The sequence below is a fragment of the Astyanax mexicanus genome, chromosome 21 (assembly GCF_023375975.1).
Source record: "Astyanax mexicanus isolate ESR-SI-001 chromosome 21, AstMex3_surface, whole genome shotgun sequence".
NCBI classification, from domain to species: Eukaryota; Metazoa; Chordata; class Actinopteri; order Characiformes; family Acestrorhamphidae; genus Astyanax; species Astyanax mexicanus.
This window is the reverse complement of record NC_064428.1, coordinates 36,891,045-36,916,414: the sequence shown is the minus strand read 5'-3', so window position 1 is coordinate 36,916,414 and position 25,370 is coordinate 36,891,045. Positions and strand designations below refer to the sequence as shown.

Sequence of the window (25,370 nt, the reverse complement as noted above, 5' to 3'; positions counted from 1 at the left end):
TAAAGGAAGTGAGCTTAGATTAAGGAGGGATTCTGGTTGTTCATAGGTTATTTTTTGGTAGGTCTGTTACTTGGCAGTTGAGGCAATGGACCATGGACATAGTGTTAGGCTCTGCTTCTGGATTCTTGTCGAGCCAGTATCAGATTGTGGTGGTTTTGCTATTGTTGTTAGTTGAGTGAGTAGTAGATCCTGGCTGAGCCCTATGCATAACCCCAGCTGTTAGGTGCAGGATTTGTCAATTTCCTGTATTATATTACTTACTTCACGATGTTCCTCAAGACTTTGATTCTTCTTCCTCTCTAGATCCTCAGTAAAGGACAGATCGTCCAGGCTAAGAGGTTTAAAAGGGACGGACAGTCCCTGGTGGCTCAGTCCATACTCGTCACCAAAGACATGCTCCCCTCGTTCCGGGTTGTGGCGTATTACCATGTGGGAGCCAGTGAGGTAGTGGCTGACTCGGTCTGGGTGGATGTGAAGGACACGTGCATGGGGACGGTAAGACATCTGCTTTAGTCTTGCATCACAGCATTATTAGAATGTGTCTCATGTAACGTTCCCAGCTAGATGAATTCTTACAGTATGGAAACATTAAAAGAAACATTACAGGAAGGTTAGCTTGTAATGTTCCAGGAACTTTCTGAAAATGAAGATAATAATAATGCTGATGATTTGCATGCCTTTCTCTTCTCTTTGATTCAGCTGAAAGTGGAGACCAGGATTAAGAAGGCCACTTATGAACCCGGCGAGAGCTTCTCTCTGTCAATCACTGGAGATCCTGGTGCCAAAGTTGGTCTGGTAGCCGTAGACAAGGGTGTCTTTGTCCTCAACAAGAACCGTCTCACTCAGAGCAAGGTACTTACAGTAACTCCACCAGGATTTCTATGACTTACAGACAACAAAAAAACTAAAATCACTGTCTCAAAATTAGAATGCAATATAATACCAGGTGGTACTTTTGGCAGTGTGCTAAGTCCTGCTGGAAAATGAAATCCTCATCTTCATAAAAGTTGTTTTCAGCAGAGGGAAGCATGAAGTGCTGTAATATTTTGTGGAAAAACAAAACTGCACTAACTTTAGACTTGACAATAAAACACAGTGGATCAACACCAGCAGATGACAGACATGTATCTCCAAACCATCACTGATCATCAGTAAATTTTCCATTTCATTTGTAAATCAAGAGACAGTCCAAACTGCTCAAGGTCTAGTGTGAAGTTTCCACCAATGAGTGATGATTTAGAGAGACATGTCATCTGCTGGTGTTGGTCCACTGTGTTATATAAAGCACATCACGCTTCCCTCTGCGACGGACAACTTTTATGGAGATGCTGCTTTCATTTTCCAGCACATATATAATATATACATTTTCTGATACACTAATTATTGTTTTTTTTATTGGCTGTAAGCCATAATCATCAACAATAAAACAAATAAACGCTTAAAACAGATCCCTCAAAATAGTTTAATATTTTGAAATAGTGCTATAATCATCTAAATACTTCCTTGTTTTCCACTTATAGATCTGGGACATCATTGAGAAGCATGATACTGGTTGTACTGCAGGAAGTGGTAAAGACAGTATGGGGGTTTTCTATGATGCAGGACTAGTATTTCACTCCGACAAAGCTGACGGCACCACGGAAAGAACAAGTAAAATAGATTTATTTCATATATTACATACAGTGTCTTACTATACATCTATTCCTGCACATTTTGCTTTTTTATATATATATATTTTTTTTTCACTGGAAACAGTTGTGCCTTTGTAGTGTTGTGTGCATGTGGTTTAGCATTGTCTTGTTGAGAAAATGCTTGGATTGTTGCACAGCTGCAAAGAGATATGTGTGTACGAGAGAAAAGCATGTAGTGCTAATGCGTAAAAGCAAAAAGATGCATGAATTCAGATTTGATTTAACCGTTCACATTTATGTTGCATGGATCGGATATGTATCTGATTTAGGAACACATATGAAAGTGATTTAAACCTGATTCAAAAAACAAAAAAAAGTATTTGGCACATTCGCACAGCCATGACAAAAGATAAAAATCAGATTTGGTTAACTTAATGTAAAACATAGACTAAGAGAGTACAGACATATTTAACAGAAATACCTTCCTTTCTTTTTCTTTACAGCAAAAGCCTGTCCAACTCCAACGAAGAGAAAACGGAGAGCCGAGACCGCTATACAGGTCTCCCAAACTCTGAGTAAGAACCTGGAGCCTCGCAGACTTAAAGACACTGAGACCCATTTTTTTATCATTCAAGTATTTAAATTAAGAGTAGACTGTTCCCTGTTTTTTTTTTATCATACAGCTCCAGAAAAACAAATAGAGATCACTTTAAAAATATGAGTTTCTTTGATTTTACCAAATTGAAAACCTCTGAAATATAATAAAGAGGAAGATGGATGATCACAAGCCATCAAACCACCAATTTTTGCACCAGGAGTAAAGCAGCATAAAGTTATCCAAAAGCAGTGTGTAAGACTGGTGGAGGAGAACATGAAAACTTTGATTTAAAAAACAGGGTTATTCCACCAAGTGGCACTGCCACTATGATTGGGAGATCAATGGTTTGAATGCCGGTCATGCAGCTTGCCATCAGCTGCCGGAGCCCCGCTCTCTCTGGGTGGGTACAGTAGATGGTGCTCTTTCCCCTCATTACTCCTAGGGGGATATAGATCAGCACAAGGCTGCGTCTGTGTGAGTCCCTGCGCTTACCTCTGAGCATTAGTGCTGTAATGCTATTCGGCAATGCTGCATCAGCAGCAGATCAAGAAGAGGCGGAGTCTGACTTCACATGTATCGAAGGAGGCATGTGCTAGTCTTCACCCTCCTGGGGCATCACCAGTGATTGGGAGTCCTAATGAGTGGGTTGGGTAATTGGCCGTGTAAATTGGGGAGAAAATGGAATGAAAAAAATGTAACTATAAAATTATTATACTACTGCCACAAAATATTGTTTTATTGTAACAATAAATCATGCACCAGGTCTCAGGAGGATGCACTAATACAGCTCTTCAATTTCATGGAATTATCTAATGTAGATTTTCTTCAGATAGCTAAAAATTCTCCTGATTGGAGAACTGATCTCCTCAACCTCTTTCTTTTAGGCTCTAAGTACAGCGGAGAGCTGAAGAAGTGTTGCGCAGACGGACTGAGGAAGAATAAGCTGGGCTACACCTGCGAACGAAGAGCTACGTTCATCACCGACGGGCCGGAGTGCGTCCAGGCCTTCAAACACTGCTGTGAAGAAATGCAGAAGCGTCGCGTGGAGGACGGAGAGGGCGAGATGCTCCTAGCTCGCAGTAAGATCATCTGTAGTTCTTAAGAGTTTCTGTAGTTTTTTTTCAGAGGTCTTTAAAGAAGCCCTACATAAACACTTCTTGATTGGTTTATTTCACATTACGCCCAAAACTAACCACACCCATGATTAATTAAGAGAATTAATGCATGCCTCCTGCTTTGCGTCTCGAGCCACACCAAAGTGTACTTTTCCTGTCGTTGCGATAGCGAAGACATCGCCCTAAATCAAGCTGCACTGTGCTCAGTTGACGGCCCGCCTATAGATCACTAATGCAGGGCCATAAATACCAGTGTGGTTCCCGCCGTCATCAGCCAATAGAATCCAAGCATGAACCACCACACAAAGCTGACGTTGGCTTCTTATTAGGCAGCTTCTTTTTCAAATTTCAATAGATTAAAAATTCAAAGATTATTTTTTCTATTTTCTTTAAAAAAATAAAGCTGTTAAAGCTAAAGCTATGTATCCGAGAATTCTCTGTCCATCCTGTCATCTTGGGATAAACCCTCTAAGAAAGTAAACACTGACATCATCAATGACATGACAAAGGTTTTGTTTTTTTTTTCAAAAAACTGAAGACTAGGGGTGCTGGATGTTCTGCAATTGATAATTTCATTGATTTTAGTTATTATTTCTCATATTGTCTCCATACTTGGTCCACTTTTTCGCGGTATAATATCTTGGTAATTCAAATAATTTCAGAATGTCACTTCCATCAAATGCTAGTTTAGTTTAGTGGACTCGTGCATGATGGCACATAAAATGTAAAAAGCTTCTTGGCTCATTTTTTTTTTACGTTCCTCCTTAAATGATGCAGAAGCTGCACTCTGCTCCCATACTGCTGCACTATTTAAGGTGGAATGGTAGTAATAAAAAGCTAAGACGTGCTTTGTCGGTAATGTAGCGTCCATGCTCAACTGTGCTGTACATCATGTGGGAGATCATGTAGGATTCAATTCCAGTCCTGGGTGACTACAGAATTGTGCGCTACACCAATAGGAGTCCTTGGGCAAAACTCTGACTCTGTTTCCGATAAGGTCGTCAAATAAAGGCCGCAAATGTAAATGTTTATCTGTGTGTTTTATGGTTAATCTGTATGTGTTTCTCAATGCTTACATTACAGGTGAGGAAGATGATGATCTGTATGTGACCTCAGATGAAATCGTGTCCCGTACTCAGTTCCCCGAGAGTTGGCTCTGGGAGGACAGGGACATGCCGTCCTGCAAAAAGAGCCCATGGTAAATAAACAGTGTCTCTTGCTGAAAGGTCAATGCAAATGCAGTATACATACATATATACATAACTGATGTTATTTCTCTTTCTTCAGTCCTTCAACAAATCTGGTGATGGAGAATAAATATTTGAAGGACTCCATTACGACCTGGCAGGTTCTCGCCATCAGCCTGTCCAAGACCCATGGTCAGTTCCACCTACTGTTCTTACCTGTCTTTACCTTATACTGTTAACAATATTAAATACACTTTTTAAAGTCAGCACTCTCTCTGTGGAGCTAAAAAAAAAAAGCTGCATTTTGTGAATTTGAATAAAATTATTTTTTTTTATCAATATGCAAAATTTATTTGCATTAATCATGAATAAGAATTTATTTATTTTGTTATAGTAAAATTAGCTGATTTTAATTTTGCAAAGCAACAACTTTAATATTTTTTTTTAACTTTACAAAAAAAAAAAAAAGAAATTCAGATCCATGAAAAAATCTAAGAAAAAGTCCAAATCCATAAAGGGTCAGATTCTAAATATCTGTTTAATTCATATCTGGAACATCCAGTAGATATATAGAATTTATGGATCTGATTTTTTAAATCTAAATAATCACTTGTTTTAGTTATGAAGTTATTTTTAATTGTATTGTATTTCAAACTTCATTTAAATATAGAAAGATCTAATACATGATCCTTATACTTATATCAGCTTTTGAGCTCCATACTAACATGGATTATAAATCAGTAAAAGTACTCGAATAAAGTATTTATACTGATGACATTATAATGCATTATAAAGACTCCAGGCTTCATAATGCATTATATAAGTGTGAACAATGTTCTTATGAACAGAATGTGCGTAAAGTCATATACGCGTGTTTAATAACATTATGGATGCCTCTGTTACTACATGTAATTATACAGATTATGACTGTTATTAAACAGTACTATGTATGATAAATCATGCATTATTAGTGTGTTTATAAAGCATTAAAAGCACAGGATTTATGCGTGAGTGTTTGCGCTAATTTAATACATTGTTCACAAACAGACCCAGGTGCTCAATCACTAAGGTCTTAAAGGAACAGTGTGTCCTTTATTAATGACTAAAGCAAAGGTTATGATCAGGTGGTAACCTGTTGACTTATGAAATATTGCTTTGTCTCTTTAGGGGTCTGCGTGGCGGATCCGTTTGAAATGATCGTTAGGAAAGATTTCTTCGTAGATCTGAAGTTGCCGTACTCAGCGGTGCGGAATGAGCAGCTGGAGATCAAGGCCGTCCTGCACAACTTCTCCAGTAAGAAACACGAGGTATAGGAAACAGTTCTCACATATAAATACAAATTGTTGTTAATGTTAAGAAGATTTTATCTCTCTCTCCATTGAAGGTGCTACTTCAGAGATGTTTATCTGTTGTTTATTGGACAGCGACTATATGTTGTGAGGAGTTAAAGAATGTTTCAAAAAAAAAAAAAAAGTCCTGGAATGTCCAAATGAAAGATCCTATTAATCGTATTGAGATGCTGTGGGGCGACAACGAATGTACAGCTGAAAGAATTCTGCATGGAGGAGTAGGAAAAGCTTTCTATAGTACCTATATAGATAGGAAATTAAAGGATAAGGATGAGGTTATTTCAGGGAAAGTGCCAATTAACACAAGGTCATTATTTATTATTAGCTATTATTAAAGAAGACACCAAGTATTGATGGGTTGTTGTAATTTTTTCACACGACTCTACGCGTCGTACCGATGGTCAGATGTTTCTGGTTTCCACAGAAAGTGCGAGTCGAGTTCATCGAGACGAGGGATGTCTGCAGCGCCGCCAGCAAGAAAGGAAAGTACCGCACCACCGTTAGCGTCGATGCTATGTCTTCCAGGTCCATCTCTTACGTCATCATTCCCATGAAGCTGGGGGATTTCGACATTGAGGTGAAGGCTGCAGCCATTAATTCAGGACATGCTGACGGAGTGAAGAAGAAGCTGAAGGTGGTGGTGAGTATCTGAGCTCGGTGTTACCGTTCTCCAGGACTCTCGATGTGAAGAACCCTAGTCTATAAGAGGATGAAGCTGGTTAATGGTTTAGTAAAGGCTGAGATGTTTGTGCTTATAGAAGTTTACATCAAACCCAGCAAATAGACTGATAAGCTGATGCTTAGACCCAATCCCGTTTTTCATTTGAACCCCCTACGCCCTTCCCCTTGGAAGGGAGTTAGAAGGGAATACGGTTGAAACTTCCCCCTAAGAAATGGGACAATCCTTCAAGAAGCTGATACATCATCAGAATACATAATAAATGGTTCATTAGGAGGCTTCCAGCAGTGCTCTGTAGGGGGCGCTGCCAGTCTGCTGTGATGTAGGGGAGTGGTAAAGTTCGTAACCACACCAATGCATTTAGGACATCTAATTGGAATCATTTGCTTTTTTCTATGAGTAGTTTGGATGCTCCTCCCTTATTGTGACATCACAATAAGGACACCTGCATATAACCACCCTGGCTCCACCCCCTCAGTGTCCACCCCCCACCAGATCAGTTGATGAAACGTGGCACATTTTGGTCTTGTTAGTTCAGAATCTATCCTCAAAGACAGTACACAGAAAAATTTGCCAGATGGTATGTTCCCTTTAAATGTATGACAGGATGTTTATCTAACTAGCTACAAACACTTGTGCTTGTTATGAATTGATGCATTATCATGCATTAAATCTACATTAAACTGAAATAATGCAGAAAAGCTTATCATAATCGTTTTGGTCACTTTTGACAGTGATTTCTAAATAGGATATTTATTAGGAGTGTGAATAAGTGGGAGGGGAAGCTACAGTATGAACTGTCTCTTTTCCAGTCTGAAGGTGTTTTAACTACAGTAGAGGAGGTCAATGTGGAGCTCAACCCATCCAAAAATCCCGGTTGGTATTTAAATCATATTTAATACTGTACTCTTCATATATTTCACAGATAATCAGTGTGTATTATTCAGTCAGACTGATAATGCTGTATGTATTGTATTTGTAATTGTATTGCTGTTTATTACAGGTGGAGTTCAGGAGGTGAATGTGAAGAGTGATATACCGAAGGGGCAGATACCCAACACCCCCGCTCATACATACATTACTGTAGCTGGTGAGGAGAACACTCTTTTACACAGTGGTCCTATTCTTTTGGCTCATTACTGTTAAATGATTTTTTTTTTCTGGGATATTTACAGATGGGTGGATGAATGGATGAATGGATGGATGACTGGAACGATAATGGATGGTTGATTGGATGGATGGATAGGTGGTTGTATAAATGAATAGATGATGTAGAAATATATGGCTGGACGGTTGTTTGAATGGACTGATGATTAGATAGATGATTGATTAGATGGATGGGTGAATGACTAGAAGGATAATGGATGAATGATTGGATGGATGGTTGTATGAATGGATGGATGATGTAGAAATAGATGGGTGGTTAAACAGATTGATGATTAGATGAATGGGTGAATGATGAATTATTTTAATTGATGAAATGGTGTAAATAGAGGGATGAATGAATGGATGAATGTCTGGAGTTTTCTGAATGAAGTAAAAGGCTCTGATTCATCCATCTATCTATATATCCATCCATCCATCCAAACACCCATCAATCCATCTACTGGCATGGATTGGTGGATGAATCAGAGCTTTTGTTCCTTCTTCATTTATTCAAGTTTCTTCAAAACAAGCCATTCATTTCTATCCATCCATACATCCCTCCCTCCCTCCCTCCCTCCCAGCAGAGTAAAATCAGATTTTTCCACTGGTCATAGCTTCTCTTCAGGTTATGACCTGTAAAAACTACAGGACTATCTCTACTGTAAATCCATTTATCTCTTCTGGTTTGTTCTCCACCAGGTCAGGAGGTGAGTCAGACCATCGAGCAGGCCATCAGTGGAGACTTCATGGGTCGTCTGATCGTGCAACCTCACGGTTGCGGAGAGCAGACCATGATCTACATGACTCTGCCGCTCATCGCCACGCACTACCTGGACACCACCAAGCAGTGGGAGGCAGTCGGAATGCAGCGCCGTGCCGAAGCCATCAAACACATCCAGACCGGTGAGAAAACTTCTTCTCAGTTCTCAGAACCTCCCAATTCGAAATTGTTTTTGTTCACAAACAAAATTGACCAAAGTCTTAAGCATTGAATTCGAATCTTGGAAATCTTGGATCACACTGCTTCTCCATCAGCAGCCAGAGTCTGAGGTAGTCTGGCTTCTGGAGATGTTGGTCAGCACAGGCCAGGAGTCTGTTAGCTGATTTGTCAGAGCCGGGGATCTGGCGCTTTCCTCTGAATGCATTGGTTTCCTGAAGTTCGAGAAGAGGTGGGAAAGGCGTTCGCTTATCCTAAACCTTCTAGCCTTGGGATCATTGCATTGATTGGGAAGTTCTAATCAATGGAGGGTTGATTGGCCTTAAAATTGGGGATGAAATGGGATCAAATAGAAACAAAACGTATAAAACTGACCTTCTGACTTTCTGTTTTCCTCAGGTTATCAGCGAGAGTTGACTTACCGCAAACCGGAGGGATCTTACGCCGCATGGACAGACAGACAAGGCAGCACATGGTAAATAAACCTCCTCCCATTCCTAACTTCTTAACTTTCTTTCACACATTACCACATGCCCACCGCTCACGTTTAATCTCACTTGATGGCTTCCTGTGTGGTGTAGGCTGACTGCGTACGTATCAAAAGTCTTCGCCATCGCCAGTAGTTTGATCGCCATAGACGAGAAGGTTCTCTGCGGTTCTCTGAAGTGGTTGGTTCTAAAGACGCAGATGCCGGATGGCATGTTCAGAGAGGACGCTCCCGTGATTCATGGGGAGATGGTTGTAAGTTAAAATTGGCCTTGTCTTCTCGTTTTTATGCAATTATTTTTACCCTCGAAACTTCGGTAAAGGATTTGTCATGTGTTTCCAGGGCGACGTGCGAGGGAAGGATGCCGATGCAGCCCTGACAGCGTTTGTACTAATCGCCATGCAAGAAGGACACGAACTTTGCGCCAATTTAGTCCCGGTAAGTTAAGTTACAATTTGATGTGTTACAGCGTCTTCAGAAATACTGAAAACACTGAAATACCTACTTAAATATGTCTCTTTCCATTTCAGAGTCTTCCAGAGAGTATGAACAAGGCAATAGAATATCTGGGCCGTAGAATTCCCACCATGACCAATCCTTACGCCATTGCGATGACGTCCTATGCTATGGCCAACGCTGGCAAACTTGACAAAGATCTCCTGATGAAGTTTTCCTCTGGAGGTCAGTGAAACTCATCTTGACGCAATAATTGTACTAAATTCTGAAAAACAATAGCTAAACACAGATTGCTGCAGAACTCTGCAGATACGTAAATGATCACAGGTGTGGTCTGATTGCACAGTGCGTCGATAAAAATGCTTGTATTGAACTACGATGTAACAATGTCTCTCAGAGGTTAGTTTTGGGTAGTGTACCTCCTGGTGAGAAATGGCACACCCAAAGACATTTTTTACCCCTTCACCACAACAAGAAATCTTCTTTGTCTGACCAAAGGAGAATGCCCCCCTCCCCCTTTTATATTTTTACAAATGTGTCTGCCCAGTCACTAGGTTGTGATCTAAAATGAATTCTATCATCTTGCGTCCAGATAGCTGTCACTGGCAAGTTTCTGGAGGCCACCACTTCACACTGGAAGCGTCAGCCTATGCCCTGCTGGCGTTGGTAAAGGTGAAAGACTTCGAGGCAGCTGGGAAGGTCGTGCACTGGCTCAACAGGCAAACTAGCCCATACGGAAGTAGCGGCACCACACAGGTAGGTCGGTCACCTGTAGATACCATTAAAATCAGCCCTACCTGAACTGTACGGATAAATATGCTGACCTGCCATAATTGGACATGAACTATTATTGTCTCCCATGACTTTTGCCATGTCCCCTAGAAGCTACAGAATGCTGTAAGATAGGTTATAGGTAGATTTTAGGTATATATTGAATAAAATTAACATTGTTGTTTTATTCCATAAACTACAAACATTTCTCCCAAATTCCAAATAAAAATATTGTCATTTAGAGAATTTATTTATAGAGCAGAAAATGAGAAATGGCTGAAATAACAAAAAATGCAGAGCTTTCAAATATTGAAAGATGCAGAGCTATTTTAAATAATGCAAAGAAAACAATTTCACATTCATAAAGTTTTAGGAGTTCAGAAATCTAATATTTGGTGGAATAACCCTGGTTTATAGTCACAGTTTTCATGCATCTTGGCATCATGTTCTCCTCCACCAGTCTTACACACTGCTTTTCGATAACTTTATGCCTTTACACCTGGTGCAAAAAATTCAAGCAGTTTAGCTTGGTTTGATGGCTTTTGATCATCCATCTTCCTCTTGATTATATTGCAGAGAATTTCAATTTGGTAAAATCAAAGAAACTCATCATGGAGTGCTGTATTTAGCCACACCTCCTGTGTTTGCTCCTCCCCCAGGCGACCATCATGGTGTTCCAGGCAGTGGCTGAGTACTATAAGCAGGTGAAGACGCTGCAGGATGCGGAACTGGACGTGGCTGTGGCTATAAGTGGAAGAACTAAAACAAACAGATGGGTTTTCAAAAGGGAAACTCCACTTCTCTCACGATCAGACAAGGTTAGATCATTCTGCAAATCATTGCACTTTGGTGATGGATTTTAGAATATATTTTCAGACTCTATAATTTACATTTATAAGAACTCTCCTCTCCTCAGTGCTGCCTTTTTATCATAAATATATTTTAAGGACTTAAAGGTTCTGGTTCTGTTTGCAGGTTCAGCTCAAGCAGGAGTTCAATGTTACTGCAAAGGGAACGGGTGTAGGATCTCTGAAAGTGAGTATTCACACAGACTGAACTCTTATATTGGGTTTTTTAGTTTTTATAATTCATTCTATATTGTGTTAAACAAACCAAAATACTCTGTACAGCATTTAGGTGCTCCTATGTGGGGAGTTGTTAACTTGCGGTCTCTGAGGCTGTTAACTCACTAACTGATGAACTTATCCTGTATAACAAGGAAACTCTTGCTCTTCCTTTCCTGGGGCAGTCCTGATGAGTGCCAGTTTCACCATCATAATGTTCTTAATAGTATTTGCAGTGAACGCACTTGAGGATACTTTCAGATTTCTTGAAACTTTTTTCTTATCTTCTTAAAGTCATTTTTTCTTTACTTAGTTGAGTAGTTATTGCTTCTCATAATCTGGATTAGAACATTACTCAAATATTCACTATTCACTGTATACCTGTAACTCTACCTCTTCACTACTTTACTGATGTTCTCAAACACTTTATTAAGGGACAAGAAATTTAAGTAATTAACTCTTGACAAGTTCAGCACAGCTGTTAACTGAAAGCCTGTAATATTCCAGGTGACTCTACCTCATAAAACTGACTGAGAAAATCTGAGAGATGTTCAAAACTGATCATCTAGGCTACAGGTGCTACTTTTAAGCATTTAAAAGATATTCTGGTTTGTTTAACACTTTTTGAGTAAATAATTCCATGTTTTTTGTCATAGTTTGGATGAGCTTAGTATTAAACTACAAAACAGAACAATACAAAACTCTGATTTATTGGTTTACTCTAATAAACATCAATGTCTGTTTTCTATAGAATATGTATACATATATATGTATCAATACTTTAATAATCAATCAACAATATATGAATTATTGGTCAGATCATTTATTGTGATGTTTTATTGCGACATTACATTTTTTTATATATAAATGATAATGTGTTGAAAATCTATAAAGTTCTGTTTATGTTGCATATTTATGATTATGATTTCTAAAAATTCTAGAAAAACTGCTATTCTAGAATGGATCATATCTATATTTCATTGCTTTCGTGCCAAAATATTGTATGTCGCATTTACCTAATTTGATCCTAACCCACTTTTTCTCTATATGATGTCAAATTTATGATGATTGAACCATTCAAGCAATTATTTAATTAAATTTAATACTTTTATATTGTGGTTATTGTAGTATATGTAACTGTTTTTTTTTAACTGTAATAAATACCGCTTTTTCAGGTAACGACTCTTTACTACGCCAGACCCATCGAGAGGGAGAGCGACTGCAAATTATTTAATCTTTCTGTTTCCATGAAACGTCTACGTCAAGGTGCGTTTCATTATGATCCAAATCATCATTACTGATGTAATTTTTCATAGTAATTTATAGAGGCTTACAAAAATATTGATATATTGAAGTATCACAATATTATGTTTTGCAGTATTGTTATCGACTCTCAATCACACAGTGTTAATATTCAATGATTAGTTTAGATTAATGAAGATTGGTGTCAGAAGTGGGGAATTTGGTGTTGTGTTTAAGCCCCGCCCACTAAATGGCAATGTTGTAGTCTGTCATTAAATCCCATTGTTCTGATTGGATAGAAAGTAAACTTTCCTTATACTCAGATTTTAGAAGCATGATGTGTTTTGATGTTTTTATACAAAAATTGGATTTAATCAATCATCAGCCATATATCGCCTCATTTACAGTATCGCAACATATTGTGATGTATAGAATCATCACAGCCCTGTATCGTGATGAATATTGTATCACTAAGTTCTTGCCAATAAACTCTTTCATGTTCATTTTGCCTCTTTTTTAGTGACATACCAGGGAGCTAAAGAAAGCTACGAGCTCACCATCGAAACCTTGTAAGTCCAGTATATAATCCATATACAGCTTTGGAAAAAAATAAGAGATCACTTAAAAATGATGAGTTTTTTTTTATTTTACCAAATTGAAAACCTCTGGAATATTATCAGGAAGATGGATGATCACAAACCATCAAACCAAACTGAACTGCTTGTATTTTTTGCACCAGGAGTAAAGGCATAAAGTTATCCAAAAGCAGTGTGTAAGAGAACATGATGCCATGATGCATGAAAACTGTGATTAAAACCAGGGTTATTCCACCAAATATTGATTTCTGAACTCTTAAAACTTTATGAATATGAACTTGTTTTCTTTGCATTATTTGAGGTCTGAAAGCTCTGCATCTTTTTTATTATTTCAGACATTTCTCATTTTCTGTAAATAAATGCTCTGAATGACTAAAACAGTTTTGTGTGGAATTTAGGAGAAATGTTGTCTGTAGTTTATAGAATAAAACAACAATGTTCATTTTACTCAAACATAAACCTATAAATAGTAAAATCAGGGAAACTGATTCAGAAACTGAATTGGCCTCTTTATTTTGTCCAGAGCTGTGTAGTACACGCAATGAACGCAATGAATGCAACTTAACACATTTCTTACATTCAATCTAATTTACTGAATTTTTGTAATTTTACCATTCCTGTAATTGGTATGAGTGAATTTTAGTAACTCTTTGTCATAGAGCTTGTCTTTGATAAAGGTCTGAAATGCAGTAATGGATGTTTATTAATAAATTAAATGAAGTTAAACAGATTAAATATGAAAAATCTCAGGTTTATAATGTCTGCAATTAAATGAAACCCTATTGTTTCCATACTGTGCTAATTTACCTGATTTGAGTTTGTACAGACTGTGTTTTGGAATGAAATAAAACATAAATAATATTTTTTCTTCAATTAATTTGTGCAGCTATAAGAATCCAAAGGAAAAGAGAGACGCCACCATGTCTATTCTGGATATCGGCCTGCTGACAGGATTCGTAGTGGATGAACTGGATCTTGCTGAAGTAAGGAGATACCTGATGCTATACATTTTATATGCCCCTGCCATCAAATAAAAACCTTGTATCGGCAAAATGGCTTGTTAACTGGAGAAGGACCTTATAAGAACCTTGGAAGAGTGAGTTTTCAGTAAAGTTTCTCCAACACTAAGGCTGGGAGCAGCATTATTAGCATTAGCCGCTAACTGCAGCACTAGCTCTTTCAATGTTCAGTAGTGAGTATATTGGTCTGTAGTCTGTGTGTTAAGCATTTTAAAACAAGCTACGTGGGACGAACCGCTAGCTGATAGCGCCCTAGGTTCCCGGAACATTGAGGTTTCTTCAGTCTAGCGCTATCAAAAGGAGGTTAGCGTCTAATGCTAATGCTGCTGCACCCAGTCTTAGTGCTGAAGAAACACGTTTACTGAAAACTCACCTTTAGACAAAATATTGTAAATCTAAGCTTACTGTAAATAAACAGAAGTGCTTTTTCTCAACCAAATAAACAGCTGTCAGGAGAGAAATCTGTGTAGATTAACATCCAGTGCTCGTTTGATTTTTAAAGAAATTTTTTTTTTCTTTAAGAATTACAGTTTAGTTTGGTTAACCGCTTCCCCATTAGAAAGGAAACGTGGTGACACCCTTGCTCACTTCGATGTAGGCATCCTAAATAGTGTTGCTCAATGCGCCTTATAATCCGGTGCACCTTATAGTCGGAAAAATTATGGTACAAAAATTCTTGGTGCGTTATCATAATTGGTCAGTGTGAGTCTGTAAGTAAAAACTTGTCTTCAGACTCTGTGTTTGACGTAACTGACTAACATTCCTCTATTTTTCTCTTGTGTTCACAACTAACAGCTCACCACCGGGAAAGAAAGATACATTCAGAAGTTTGAGATGGATAAGCAGCTCTCAGAACGAGGCTCCCTCATCCTTTATCTCGATAAGGTACGTGATGCTTTAATAGAAAAGCACTACTTGATAGAACTGATCAAAAGAGATTATCTGGAATTGATCTAAGATCACTGTGGCTCTCCAAACCATCACTGATTGGTGGAAACTTCACACTAGACCTCGAGCAGTTTGGACTGTGTGTCTCTCCACTCTTCCTCCAGATGAAATAAGTAAAATTTACTGATGATCAGTGATGGTTTGGAGAGACATGTCTGTCATCTGCTGGTGTTGATCCACTGTGTTTTATTATCAAGTCTAAAGTCAGTGCAGTTTTGTTTTCCCACAAAATCTTACAGCACTTCATAATTTACAGCTTCCCTCTGCTGCTAACTTTTACAGAGATTTTCCAGCAGGACTTGGCACACTGTCAAAACACTAATTGGTCTTAATATATAATATTCTAGTTGTTTTTTTTTTATTGGCTGTAAGCCATAATCATGCAAATGAATTGTAATTATGTAAATGAAACTGTAAAACGGTTGTTTTACTTAATCTTATTCATTCTTAACTTATTTTTTATTTTAGTTCTTTATTTCCTTTTTATTTATTTATTTTAAACTATTATTTTTACTACCACTTTTTAACTTATTTTGATTTTATTTTATTAGTATTACTATTACTTTAGTATTATTAGTAGTATTACTATTTTATTTTTAGCGTATTATGTAAAAGTTAGTTTTAGCTTAATTTTAACTGTTTCTTGTTGTATTAATCTTATTATTAATCTTGTTTTGATCTCAATTTCTTATTAATTAAACTTAGTGTTATGATTATTTTAATATCTAATATCTATCTATTTTTATTTTAAAATGTTTAATTCCGTTATTATTTTCTCTGTCGTGTGTAATCTGTTTTTGTAAATGATCAGCTACCCTAAAAATGTGGGTTGCCCTCAATACTTCCGAATCAAAATAAAGGTTGACTGATAAATCACAAATTGGCTAGCTGATGGATTAACAAGCTAGAATTATCTATATAATTGCATGTGTGAGGAATGTTAATTTTGTAACATTATATTATGTATTATGTAACATAATATTTATATTATTTTATTTTTGTACCTGTGTGTAGACTATTTCTTTTTTGTTATTTAAGAATTCGTTAGATTATATTTATTTTAGCATTTTGAGCTAAGTTTAGTTACTATTTTCCTATTTCATACCTATATTTTTCTGTTTTTATTAAATGCTGCGGAGCTTTAAACGCGAGGATGATTTATTTTTTTATGTATATTTTTTTTAGCTTTGTACCTGTGTGTACACTATTTATTTTTCATTATTTTAGAATTCGTTAGATTATATTTATTTTACCATTTTGAGCTAAGTTTAGTTAGTTATTTTCCTATTTTATATTTATTAATCTGTTTTTATTAAATGCTGCGGAGCTTTAAACGCGCGGATGAGCTAGTCTCACGTTCACGCTCGGGTTCAGTCTCGCGTTCACGCTCGGGTTCAGTCTTGTTCACGCTTGGGTTCAGGCAGACAATCTATACTCCAGTATGCACAACTATATTATTTTTGTTATTAAATTTTCCATTCTTTTAGATAGCAGGATACTTTGATTTTTATTTCTCAGCCCGGACGAGACCCGGCCCGAGGAAAGTAATGGAAAATCTCGGGTCAGTCCAGGCTCCAGGAAATAGTCATCTGTTTTTTAATACTATTTTTATTTTATATAAAGCTACGGGCTGATAATCACCATATAACAAAGTATTACTGTTAACGAAAACGAACGAAATAACGAAAACTGAAAGTGAAAGTTCCCCTTAACTGAAACTAATAAAAACGTAATTAAAAGAAAATAATAAAACGACTGAAATTACAGATTGAATACCCTAATTTTTGTGTTTGTTAATTTATTTATAAGCGCTGTATCCACTACAGCAGCTTAACAGCGGGTGGTGTTGTGCCGTTTCTGCTCCCGAAGGGGAGCCGGGGTTCAGATGTCGGCAGCGTGGTGCAGCGCGCACGGTACAGCGCTCGAGCTAGCTGCGAAATAATGACAGAAAACTCTGAGGAAACTGCAGAATTCTGTATGGTATAAGAATATGAGCGCGAGTGACATAAAAAAACTGTTTTGTAGAGAAATAGGAGATGAGGAATATTTAAGGAAACAGCTGTGACTGTGAGTAACTCACTCTGAACACCCCATGCTGCAGGATAAACTGATAAATATGATCATTTCTGTGGTTGGTTAGTTGTTAGGGATTTATTGTCACTTCAGCACAAATGTGGCTGTTTGTGGTGATAATTTTGGTGAAAATTAGTGAAACCTGTAGAGTTTATTGAGTTTTTGCTGTATGATCTCCTCAGTGAGAATCCCCACCCCATAACCAATCAGGGAGCTCCAACTGCTTACCCCTCCTACTGCTCTTTCATTGTGGATGCGCAGAATGTCTTAAACGTCCGTTTTTCAAAGTTCAGGTTTGGCACATCACGTGGTTAATATACCGTCACTATTTTACAATACCGTCACCATATTTAAATACCGTGGTATACCGTCATACCGCCCAACCCTAGCTGTGATTTTGCTAAAGTTTGTGAACCCCTTCTGTAGTTTATACTTGTATTTAGGGATCGTAGCAGTTCTGGAAATCGTAGACTAAGGGATGTCAGTCAAGAATATTCATTAGAACGCTAGGTTTTGGCACAACTAAGCTTTAATTAATTTAATCACTTTTAACAGCTTCTTCCCTCAGATCATCAGGATACTGAAGAGCCAGTAGCATGTTTAGCATGTTTACCAGTCCACAGTCCAATATATATATATAAAAAAATCAGTAAAACAATTTTATTTAATAACGAAAAAACTATTTGATTCAATTTTGATTTGCTTGGCTGCTTCTCACTAGGTCTCTCATGAGGAGGTAGACAGGTTCGTTTTCAGAGTTCACAAGATCACAGAGGTAGCCATGCTCCAACCCGCCTCAGTCTCTGTGTATGAGTACTACGCTCCAGGTATGCTAATAGAGTGCACATTAACACACATATACACACACATATACACAAATATACACCAAAAATAACTGTGCTGTTTCCACAGGGGAGCGCTGTGTGAAATACTACCACCCGCTGAAGAAAGATGGAACCCTGGACAGACTGTGCAGCAGCCAGGATGGCCTCTGCCAGTGCGCCGAAGGTACGGCCAGCTAAGAGCTAATAGCTACATGCTAACAAAATGATTACAGTAGCTCCTCAATCCCAGACAGGCTGTACAAAACAAATCTAAATGCATGAACCAACGAGAATAGATGGAAATTTCCCTTTCCTAAAAGCCAATAAAACAGCAAGTGAATCAGTAAATCAATAACAGTCAGTGACTCACTCAGTTAATCAAGACATCAAAAAGTGATTCAATCAGTGATTCAATCAATAGTTCATTCAGATTCAAAACACTTTGACGCAGACAATTAGTAAGTCGATCAAAGAATCAGTCACTGATCAGTCAGTCATTGAATCACTAATACAGTCAGTGATTTAGTCAGTCATCACTCAGTCATTTATTTGGTCAGTGATTCATTCAGTCATTCAGAGTCAGCTGCTCTGTGATTCAATCAATTAGTCAATCACTGACTGAATCAACCACTGACTGTCAGTGATTCACTAATGCAGCCAGTGATCCAGAAACTCTGTGATTTAGTCAGTCAGTAATTCACTCATACAGTCAGTGATCTGAAGACTGTCAGTTTGTCAGTGATTTAGTCTGTCAGTAAATTATTTGGTCAACAACACTGTGACTCTGAGTTAATTAGTTAGTAAAGCAGTCAGTCAGTGACTAGGTCAATGAATCAATCAGTGATTCAGTCAGTCAACAGCCAGTGATCCAGACACTCTCAGTGATTTAGTCAGTCACTCTGCAGCCGGTAGTCAGTCAGTTATTCAGTCAATGACTAATTCCAAGTCCACGACTCTGTGACTCCGAGACAGTTAGTCAGTAAGTCTGTTAGTGACTCTGTTAAATAATCAGTCACTGATTCATCCAGCAAGTGACTCACTCAAACAGTCGGTGATTTGGAAACTCAGTCAGAGTCAGTAATTCAGTCAGCAACTGACACAGTTGGTCAGTCACTGATTCAGTCAATGACTCATTCAGAGATGATGACTCTTTGACTCAAACAATTAGTAAGGTAGACAGTCTGTGACTCAGTCAATTAATAATTCGCTCAGTTAATGATTCAGTCAGTCAGTAACTCGCTCAATAAACCAGTAAATGAGTCAGTCACTTAGATAAAGACTTGGTCAGGCAGTGATTCAGTCAGTCAACAAGTCACTCGTACAGGCATTGATTCAATCAGTGATTTAGTCAGTCAGTAAATTAATCAGTGATTCATTATGTCAATTACAATTACTCAGGAAAGAAGTCAGTCAGTGACTCAAATAATCTGTCACTGATTCAGTCAGTCAATGATTCAGTCAGTAAGTGACTCAGCAATTATTTATTTGGTCAGTCAGTTTGTGATTCAGCACTTCAGTCAACAGTCAGTGACTCACTCGTTCTATAACTCAATCAACAGCCAATCAATGAATGACTGAATGATTGAGACTCTCATTGGCTGACCCCGTCAGACATCTGTGAACACAATTATAGCAGAATAATACATACTCAGTAAATTATTCAGTTCAGAATATTTAAACTGGTTTCACTGCTGTGTTTTATCTGACGTGTTAAAACTCTGTTTCTTCTGATACAGAAAACTGCAGCATCCAGAAGAAAGAGAAAATCGACGAACAAGAACGGTCGGATAAGGCGTGTGAAGTTGGCATGGACTACGGTAAACACTCATACGCTTTTGTGTGGGCTGCTGAATATTGCGTGTTAAGTTTGCCCTGAGTTTCCAAAAGTTTGTGAACCCCTGCTGTAGAATGTTTATAATTACATTCAGTTGTATCACTTTTAACAGCTTCTTCCCTGAGAGCATCAGGCTACTGAACTTTAACATTCCTCATCTCTCTCAACACTCAGATACCACATATCCATTGGTTACACTCTCATTATGAACCCTGTACCCATGTTATTTACTCAGCTGTGTGTTTTTAATGTGTTTGTGTTTTAACAGTTTACAAAGTCAAGCTCCAGAGTTCTAAGAAGACCCCGTACTCAGACTTCTACGACATGAAGATTGAACAGGTCCTAAAAGAAGGTAGGTCTGCTATACTGATCTATTCACTTGGTGCTAGTATGTGGATATATGATTAATGACTCATAAACTAGAACATAGATGCCCACAAGTCATAAACGAATAGCAATTTTTGTTTAGTAGAATGTTTTCTGAACGTTAGAGTTAATGTTCTTAGAACGTTTAATCTGTCAAGTTATCTGGATGTTCTTGGAGCTTTTTTATTTAACAAACAATTGTTAGTTTTGCGATTTTTAAAATTTACTTTTAACTTTTAATGTTTCCTTAATGTTAGTATTTGTCTAACTGGAAACATTGTGAGAAACGTTCTAAACTTGTGATGCAAAAAATTATCATGTCTCACATTTTTAGAACTTTCCTAAACATTGCTAAAGGTTCTGATAATGTTCTTTATTAGCTAGGAACCCATAGAATCTCAGGAATAAGGGAGCTTTTCACACCTGTATTCTTTGGTCTGGACCATTTGGAACGTAAACCAGAGTTTGAACCAAATTACCAAAATGGTTCAAAAATTTGGTCCAGTCAGTGTTTTAGAGAAACCAGCCAGTGTTTAAGAAACCAATGAGTGTTTTATAAACCGACCAGTGTTTTAGAGAAACCAGTCAGTGTTTAAGAAACCAATGAGTGTTTTAGAAACCAATCAGTGTTTTAGAAATCGATCTACAGATTTCTACAAATTGGTAATTTGACAAAATGTACAATGTTCTACTAACCAATCACTGTGAAGAATAGGGAGACTCCTTCCACATATGATGGTGATGAACCTATGGTTCAATTGATTCAGGCCCATATCACCTCTTTTGAAGAGGTGTTTTCCGTCTGGATCAACTGAACCATAGACCACAGTGGTTTGTCTACAGTGTCAAATACTTATTACCTACAAATACTTACCTATTGGATTTTAAGCAAAGCAAGACATAATAAATAAAAGAAAAAAGAACAGGTGTTGTATCTGTAGTGCTCGTGCCCACTATCTAGTGAAATGCCTTATCTATAGCGGGTGAGGCTAGGGTTTGTTATTTAGAGTTAGTGTTCAGATTTTAAACACAATAAAATACCCAATTTGCATTACTAATGTATAGTAAAAGAGAAATTAATTAAACCAGATACACCTTTGAGAGGTTAAATATTAATTGGCTTTATAGATGTATATTTCTTATCATTTAAAATCTAAATTTTATATTTTTATATAAATATATAAAATACAATATTATAATTTAATAAAACCCCACAGTTTACAATTTTAGAAAACAAACACAAAATACACAAACTAAAGTGCTAAACCTTAAATAAAAAAACAGGGTTCATACGGTCATAAAAAACCTAGAAAAGTCACGGAATTCAAATATAGCAGTTTCCACAGGTCTACAATTCTTTGTGTTTCAGTTTATCGATGGGGAAAATATATTTTAAGCTAACAAATACATCAGCTCAGAGTTAATTTGACAATTTAGCCCTAAATGTGCTGGATTTTTTTTTTTTGGTGGTAGAAACAGGCTTCCATAAAACATGTATGAACCCTGTCAGTAGGAAAATAAACTAGTAAACAATTAAATAAACAAATAGAGCTTGAACCTTTTCACAGAACCAACATATTTCAGTTTATTTCAGCCTATTAACCCCCTTTATTATGGATTTTAGGCTGTTTTAGAGTACACTGAAATTACATTACACTCATCTCTCTCTATTAATTCCATTTAACCAAATCTCTTGGTGAGAGTTAACTCAACCTGCTGAAAAATTAACCCAGAAACCAGTAGATAAAATTGAGAATAAAACTACTGTAGTGAGGGGCGCCCACACACACACACACACACACACACACATACACACACTCCAAAATTGTGTTAGCCACACTGCTTTACCTGATCTCAGGGCGGCGTCTTCTTCCCGCTCGAGCCACGCAGAGTGGATCAGTCCTCAGCGCTAGTTAGCTCCGTTAGCTAGCTAGCTCAATTAGCCAGTTAGCTCGATTCAGAAACTAACTATGGTGCTTCAGTCCGGTTATAAACACAGTTATAACTCACGTAACACTGATTAACCAAGATAATATATCTTATTCTTACCACTATTACTGAAATAAAGGGTTTTTACATCTAAAATACAACTTTTAACTCCACTTTTATGGACTTCTCTCCCCTCTCGCGCTCTCCGCTCTCCCGTCTCCCGCGCTTTTTTGCATCACCCCCTGCACCCTACTCCCGCTCCCTCAAGTCCCGCCCCCACCAATCAGAACAGAGGAATCTTGACCGACACGGTTTTTATCCAATAGGTAACTCTGACTGCTCCCCAAAACATTAGGAACAAATTTCAGTCTAACTAACTTACTGATCCTTAAAGTGACAGCGTCTAATTTAACTGATTTACACAGTAAAACATGAAGCCTTTCAGACCTGAATAATCTCAAAATATATAGTAAGAATGCTGTTTTCTACCTGTAATGCACAAAAAAACACTCTAGTATTCTACTATAAAATCTTATTTTAAAAAATACACTAAACTATATATATATAAAAAAATATTTTTTTATATTTTAATATTTTATTTCAATTGCATTGGAAGCCTGTGTGTAATATTTAATATTTCTTATTTACCTATCTATTTCATAAACCATCAACAAAAAAATATTAAATCACAGTAATTTACTGAAATTAGCTGTAACTTTGCCTCAATGGTGTATAGACTTGTTTATTGGCTCATTGGTTCATGATCTATGCTGATGGACAACAGCAGCTCTTAAATAGTATTACGTGCTACAAAACATTAAAAAAAAGAAGAAAACACATGTTGTCCATTGTAATGGATGCAGGGTCTGAAAGGGTTAAAGGGTAATATGTAATATTTATACCCAGGGCTACATATTGAAATGTGAATCCCCTTTGCATTCTTGCAGTGATGTATTTGTAAACACTCCTGTTTCTGAGGGAATAGGTTGCAAGGGAGGCAGATTCTAGTTGAGAGACAAAATTCGGCACAACACCTGGACAGGTGACTTAATGAACTTAGTGTCACAGTGTTTTAGAAACCCATCAGTGTTGAGGATAGAAAGATGATAAAACTATAGTTCAACTAATCCCGTCCCAAATGACCTCTTTTAGTTGGACCAAATTTCGGTAATTTGACAACATTCTACAAACCAATCAGTGTAAAGTATAGGGAGACTCCGCCCACATACTGTAAATGCTGAACTCCAGAGTGAAACTGAAACTACCTGTACTGAACTGTGAACAGTGTAGGTAACTGTAGCCTTGTGTGTTTTGTGTTGTAGGATCTGAAACAGGTGTGGAAGGGCAGGTGAGGAGCTTCATGGGTCACTCTAACTGCCGGGAATCGTTCGGGTTCGAGGACGGAAAGTCCTACCTTATCATGGGCCGCAGCGCTGACCTGCCGAAGATAGACAAAAGGTACTGTTCAGTATATAAATATTAATATCATAAGAATGCAGTGTTTTTTAAATCTCACAGCGTCAGAATGAAACATTCATCAGTTTAAATTTTCAGATTTTTTGAAAATAAATTAGAAAATTAAAAATTTGGTTTGAATCTGTTATTTCATTTTTTCCTGTTTGGTATAATAAATAGAAATGGTTTTTCTTTTGTCTTTTCAAATCTCTTTTGCCTTACACAATTTGAATTTTAGGGAAAAAGAGAAAAAAAATATTAGCTCAATTCTTTAACTTTCTATTTTTGCCATTTTAGATTGTGAATGGTAGAAAAACTATTAAACTATATAAAAATGTATTTTTTACTATAATTAAATTTATTTTTTTGCATTTCACACATTTAAACTGATAAACAGTGTTTTTCACTCTGTATAGAAAAATATAGAAGAAAAACTGTATGTCTGCATCTATTTTTGTTTCATTTTTTTATTTTTTATTTGTGCCCCTCATAAACTAAAATGTAGCAAAATAAATTACATTTTATGTTAATTGGTATTTGGATTTTTCCATTCCATTTTTTTTTATTTTGAGACAAAATCAAGTCGGTTTTTACTAAGTTTTTGTTACAAATGTTAAAATTTATGAAACCATGAAACAAAATGTTAAAAAATGAGACGCTGATTTTTGGGTTTTCATAGGCTGTAAGCCATTATCACCAACAATAAAAGAAATAAAATAGGTAATTCTGTGTGTAATACATCTACATAATATGAGTTTCACATTTTCAAATGAATTACTGAAATAAAGTAACTTTTCAATTATCTAATTTTTAGAGTACACCTGTATATTTATGTACAGTATGTGTAGGTTCTAACGGTTCTAACGGTTCTAATGGTGTGTTGTTAATGATATATACAATATGTGTAGGTTCTAACGGTTCTAATGGTGTGTTGTTAATGATATATACAGTATGTGTAGGTTCTAACTGTTGTAACGGTTCTAATGGTGTGTTGTTAATGATATATACAGTATGTGTAGGATCTAACGATTCTAACGGTTAATGATGTATACAGTATGTTTAGGTTCTAACGGTTGTAACAGTTTTAATGGTGTGTTGTTAATCATACATACAGTATGTGTAAGTTCTAACGGTTCTAATGGTGTGTTGTTAATGATATATACAGTATGTTTAGGATCTAACGATTCTAACGGTTAATGATATATACAGTATGTGTAGGCTCTAAAGGTTCTAACAGTTCTAATGGTGTGGTGTTAATGATATATACAGTATGTGTAGGTTCTAACGGTACTAATGGTGTGTTGTTAATGATATATACAGTATGTGTAGGTTCTAACGGTTCTAATAGTGTGTTGTTAATGATATATACAGTATGCGTAGGTTCTAACGATTCTAACGGTTAATGATATATACAGTATGTGTAGGCTCTAAAGGTTCTAGCGGTTCTAACGGTTCTAATGGTGTGTTGTTAATGATATATACAGTATGTGTAGGCTCTAAAGGTTCTAGCGGTTCTAACGGTTCTAATGGTGTGTTGTTAATGATATATACAGTATGTGTAGGTTCTAACGATTCTAACGGTTAATGATATATACAGTATGTGTAGGTTCTAACGATTCTAACGGTTAATGATATATACAGTATGTGTAGGTTCTAACGGTTGT

At 36.9% G+C, this 25,370-nt stretch overlaps 1 protein-coding gene across 2 annotated transcripts in view; it reads left to right on the top strand.

Annotated features, from left to right (window-relative positions):
• The window catches only part of LOC103045627 (complement C3), a 96,323-nt gene that overhangs the window by 17,343 nt on the left and 53,610 nt on the right, over positions 1–25,370 (top strand). The window contains exons 13-40 of one of the 2 annotated variants that reach the window (XM_022663275.2): positions 304–495; positions 700–852; positions 1,521–1,650; positions 2,135–2,206; positions 3,114–3,308; positions 4,428–4,542; positions 4,632–4,723; positions 5,699–5,838; positions 6,305–6,520; positions 7,372–7,435; positions 7,563–7,649; positions 8,405–8,608; positions 9,042–9,117; positions 9,224–9,383; positions 9,472–9,567; positions 9,660–9,810; positions 10,178–10,341; positions 11,016–11,174; positions 11,332–11,391; positions 12,596–12,686; positions 13,183–13,231; positions 14,145–14,241; positions 15,073–15,162; positions 18,020–18,125; positions 18,211–18,306; positions 19,859–19,939; positions 20,225–20,308; positions 23,574–23,709. In XM_022663275.2, the coding sequence (XP_022518996.2) occupies positions 304–495; positions 700–852; positions 1,521–1,650; positions 2,135–2,206; positions 3,114–3,308; positions 4,428–4,542; positions 4,632–4,723; positions 5,699–5,838; positions 6,305–6,520; positions 7,372–7,435; positions 7,563–7,649; positions 8,405–8,608; positions 9,042–9,117; positions 9,224–9,383; positions 9,472–9,567; positions 9,660–9,810; positions 10,178–10,341; positions 11,016–11,174; positions 11,332–11,391; positions 12,596–12,686; positions 13,183–13,231; positions 14,145–14,241; positions 15,073–15,162; positions 18,020–18,125; positions 18,211–18,306; positions 19,859–19,939; positions 20,225–20,308; positions 23,574–23,709 (3,356 nt within the window). The remainder of the gene's footprint in view (positions 1–303; positions 496–699; positions 853–1,520; positions 1,651–2,134; positions 2,207–3,113; positions 3,309–4,427; positions 4,543–4,631; positions 4,724–5,698; positions 5,839–6,304; positions 6,521–7,371; positions 7,436–7,562; positions 7,650–8,404; positions 8,609–9,041; positions 9,118–9,223; positions 9,384–9,471; positions 9,568–9,659; positions 9,811–10,177; positions 10,342–11,015; positions 11,175–11,331; positions 11,392–12,595; positions 12,687–13,182; positions 13,232–14,144; positions 14,242–15,072; positions 15,163–18,019; positions 18,126–18,210; positions 18,307–19,858; positions 19,940–20,224; positions 20,309–23,573; positions 23,710–25,370) is intronic. The other variant, XM_049469865.1, reaches the window with a different exon arrangement.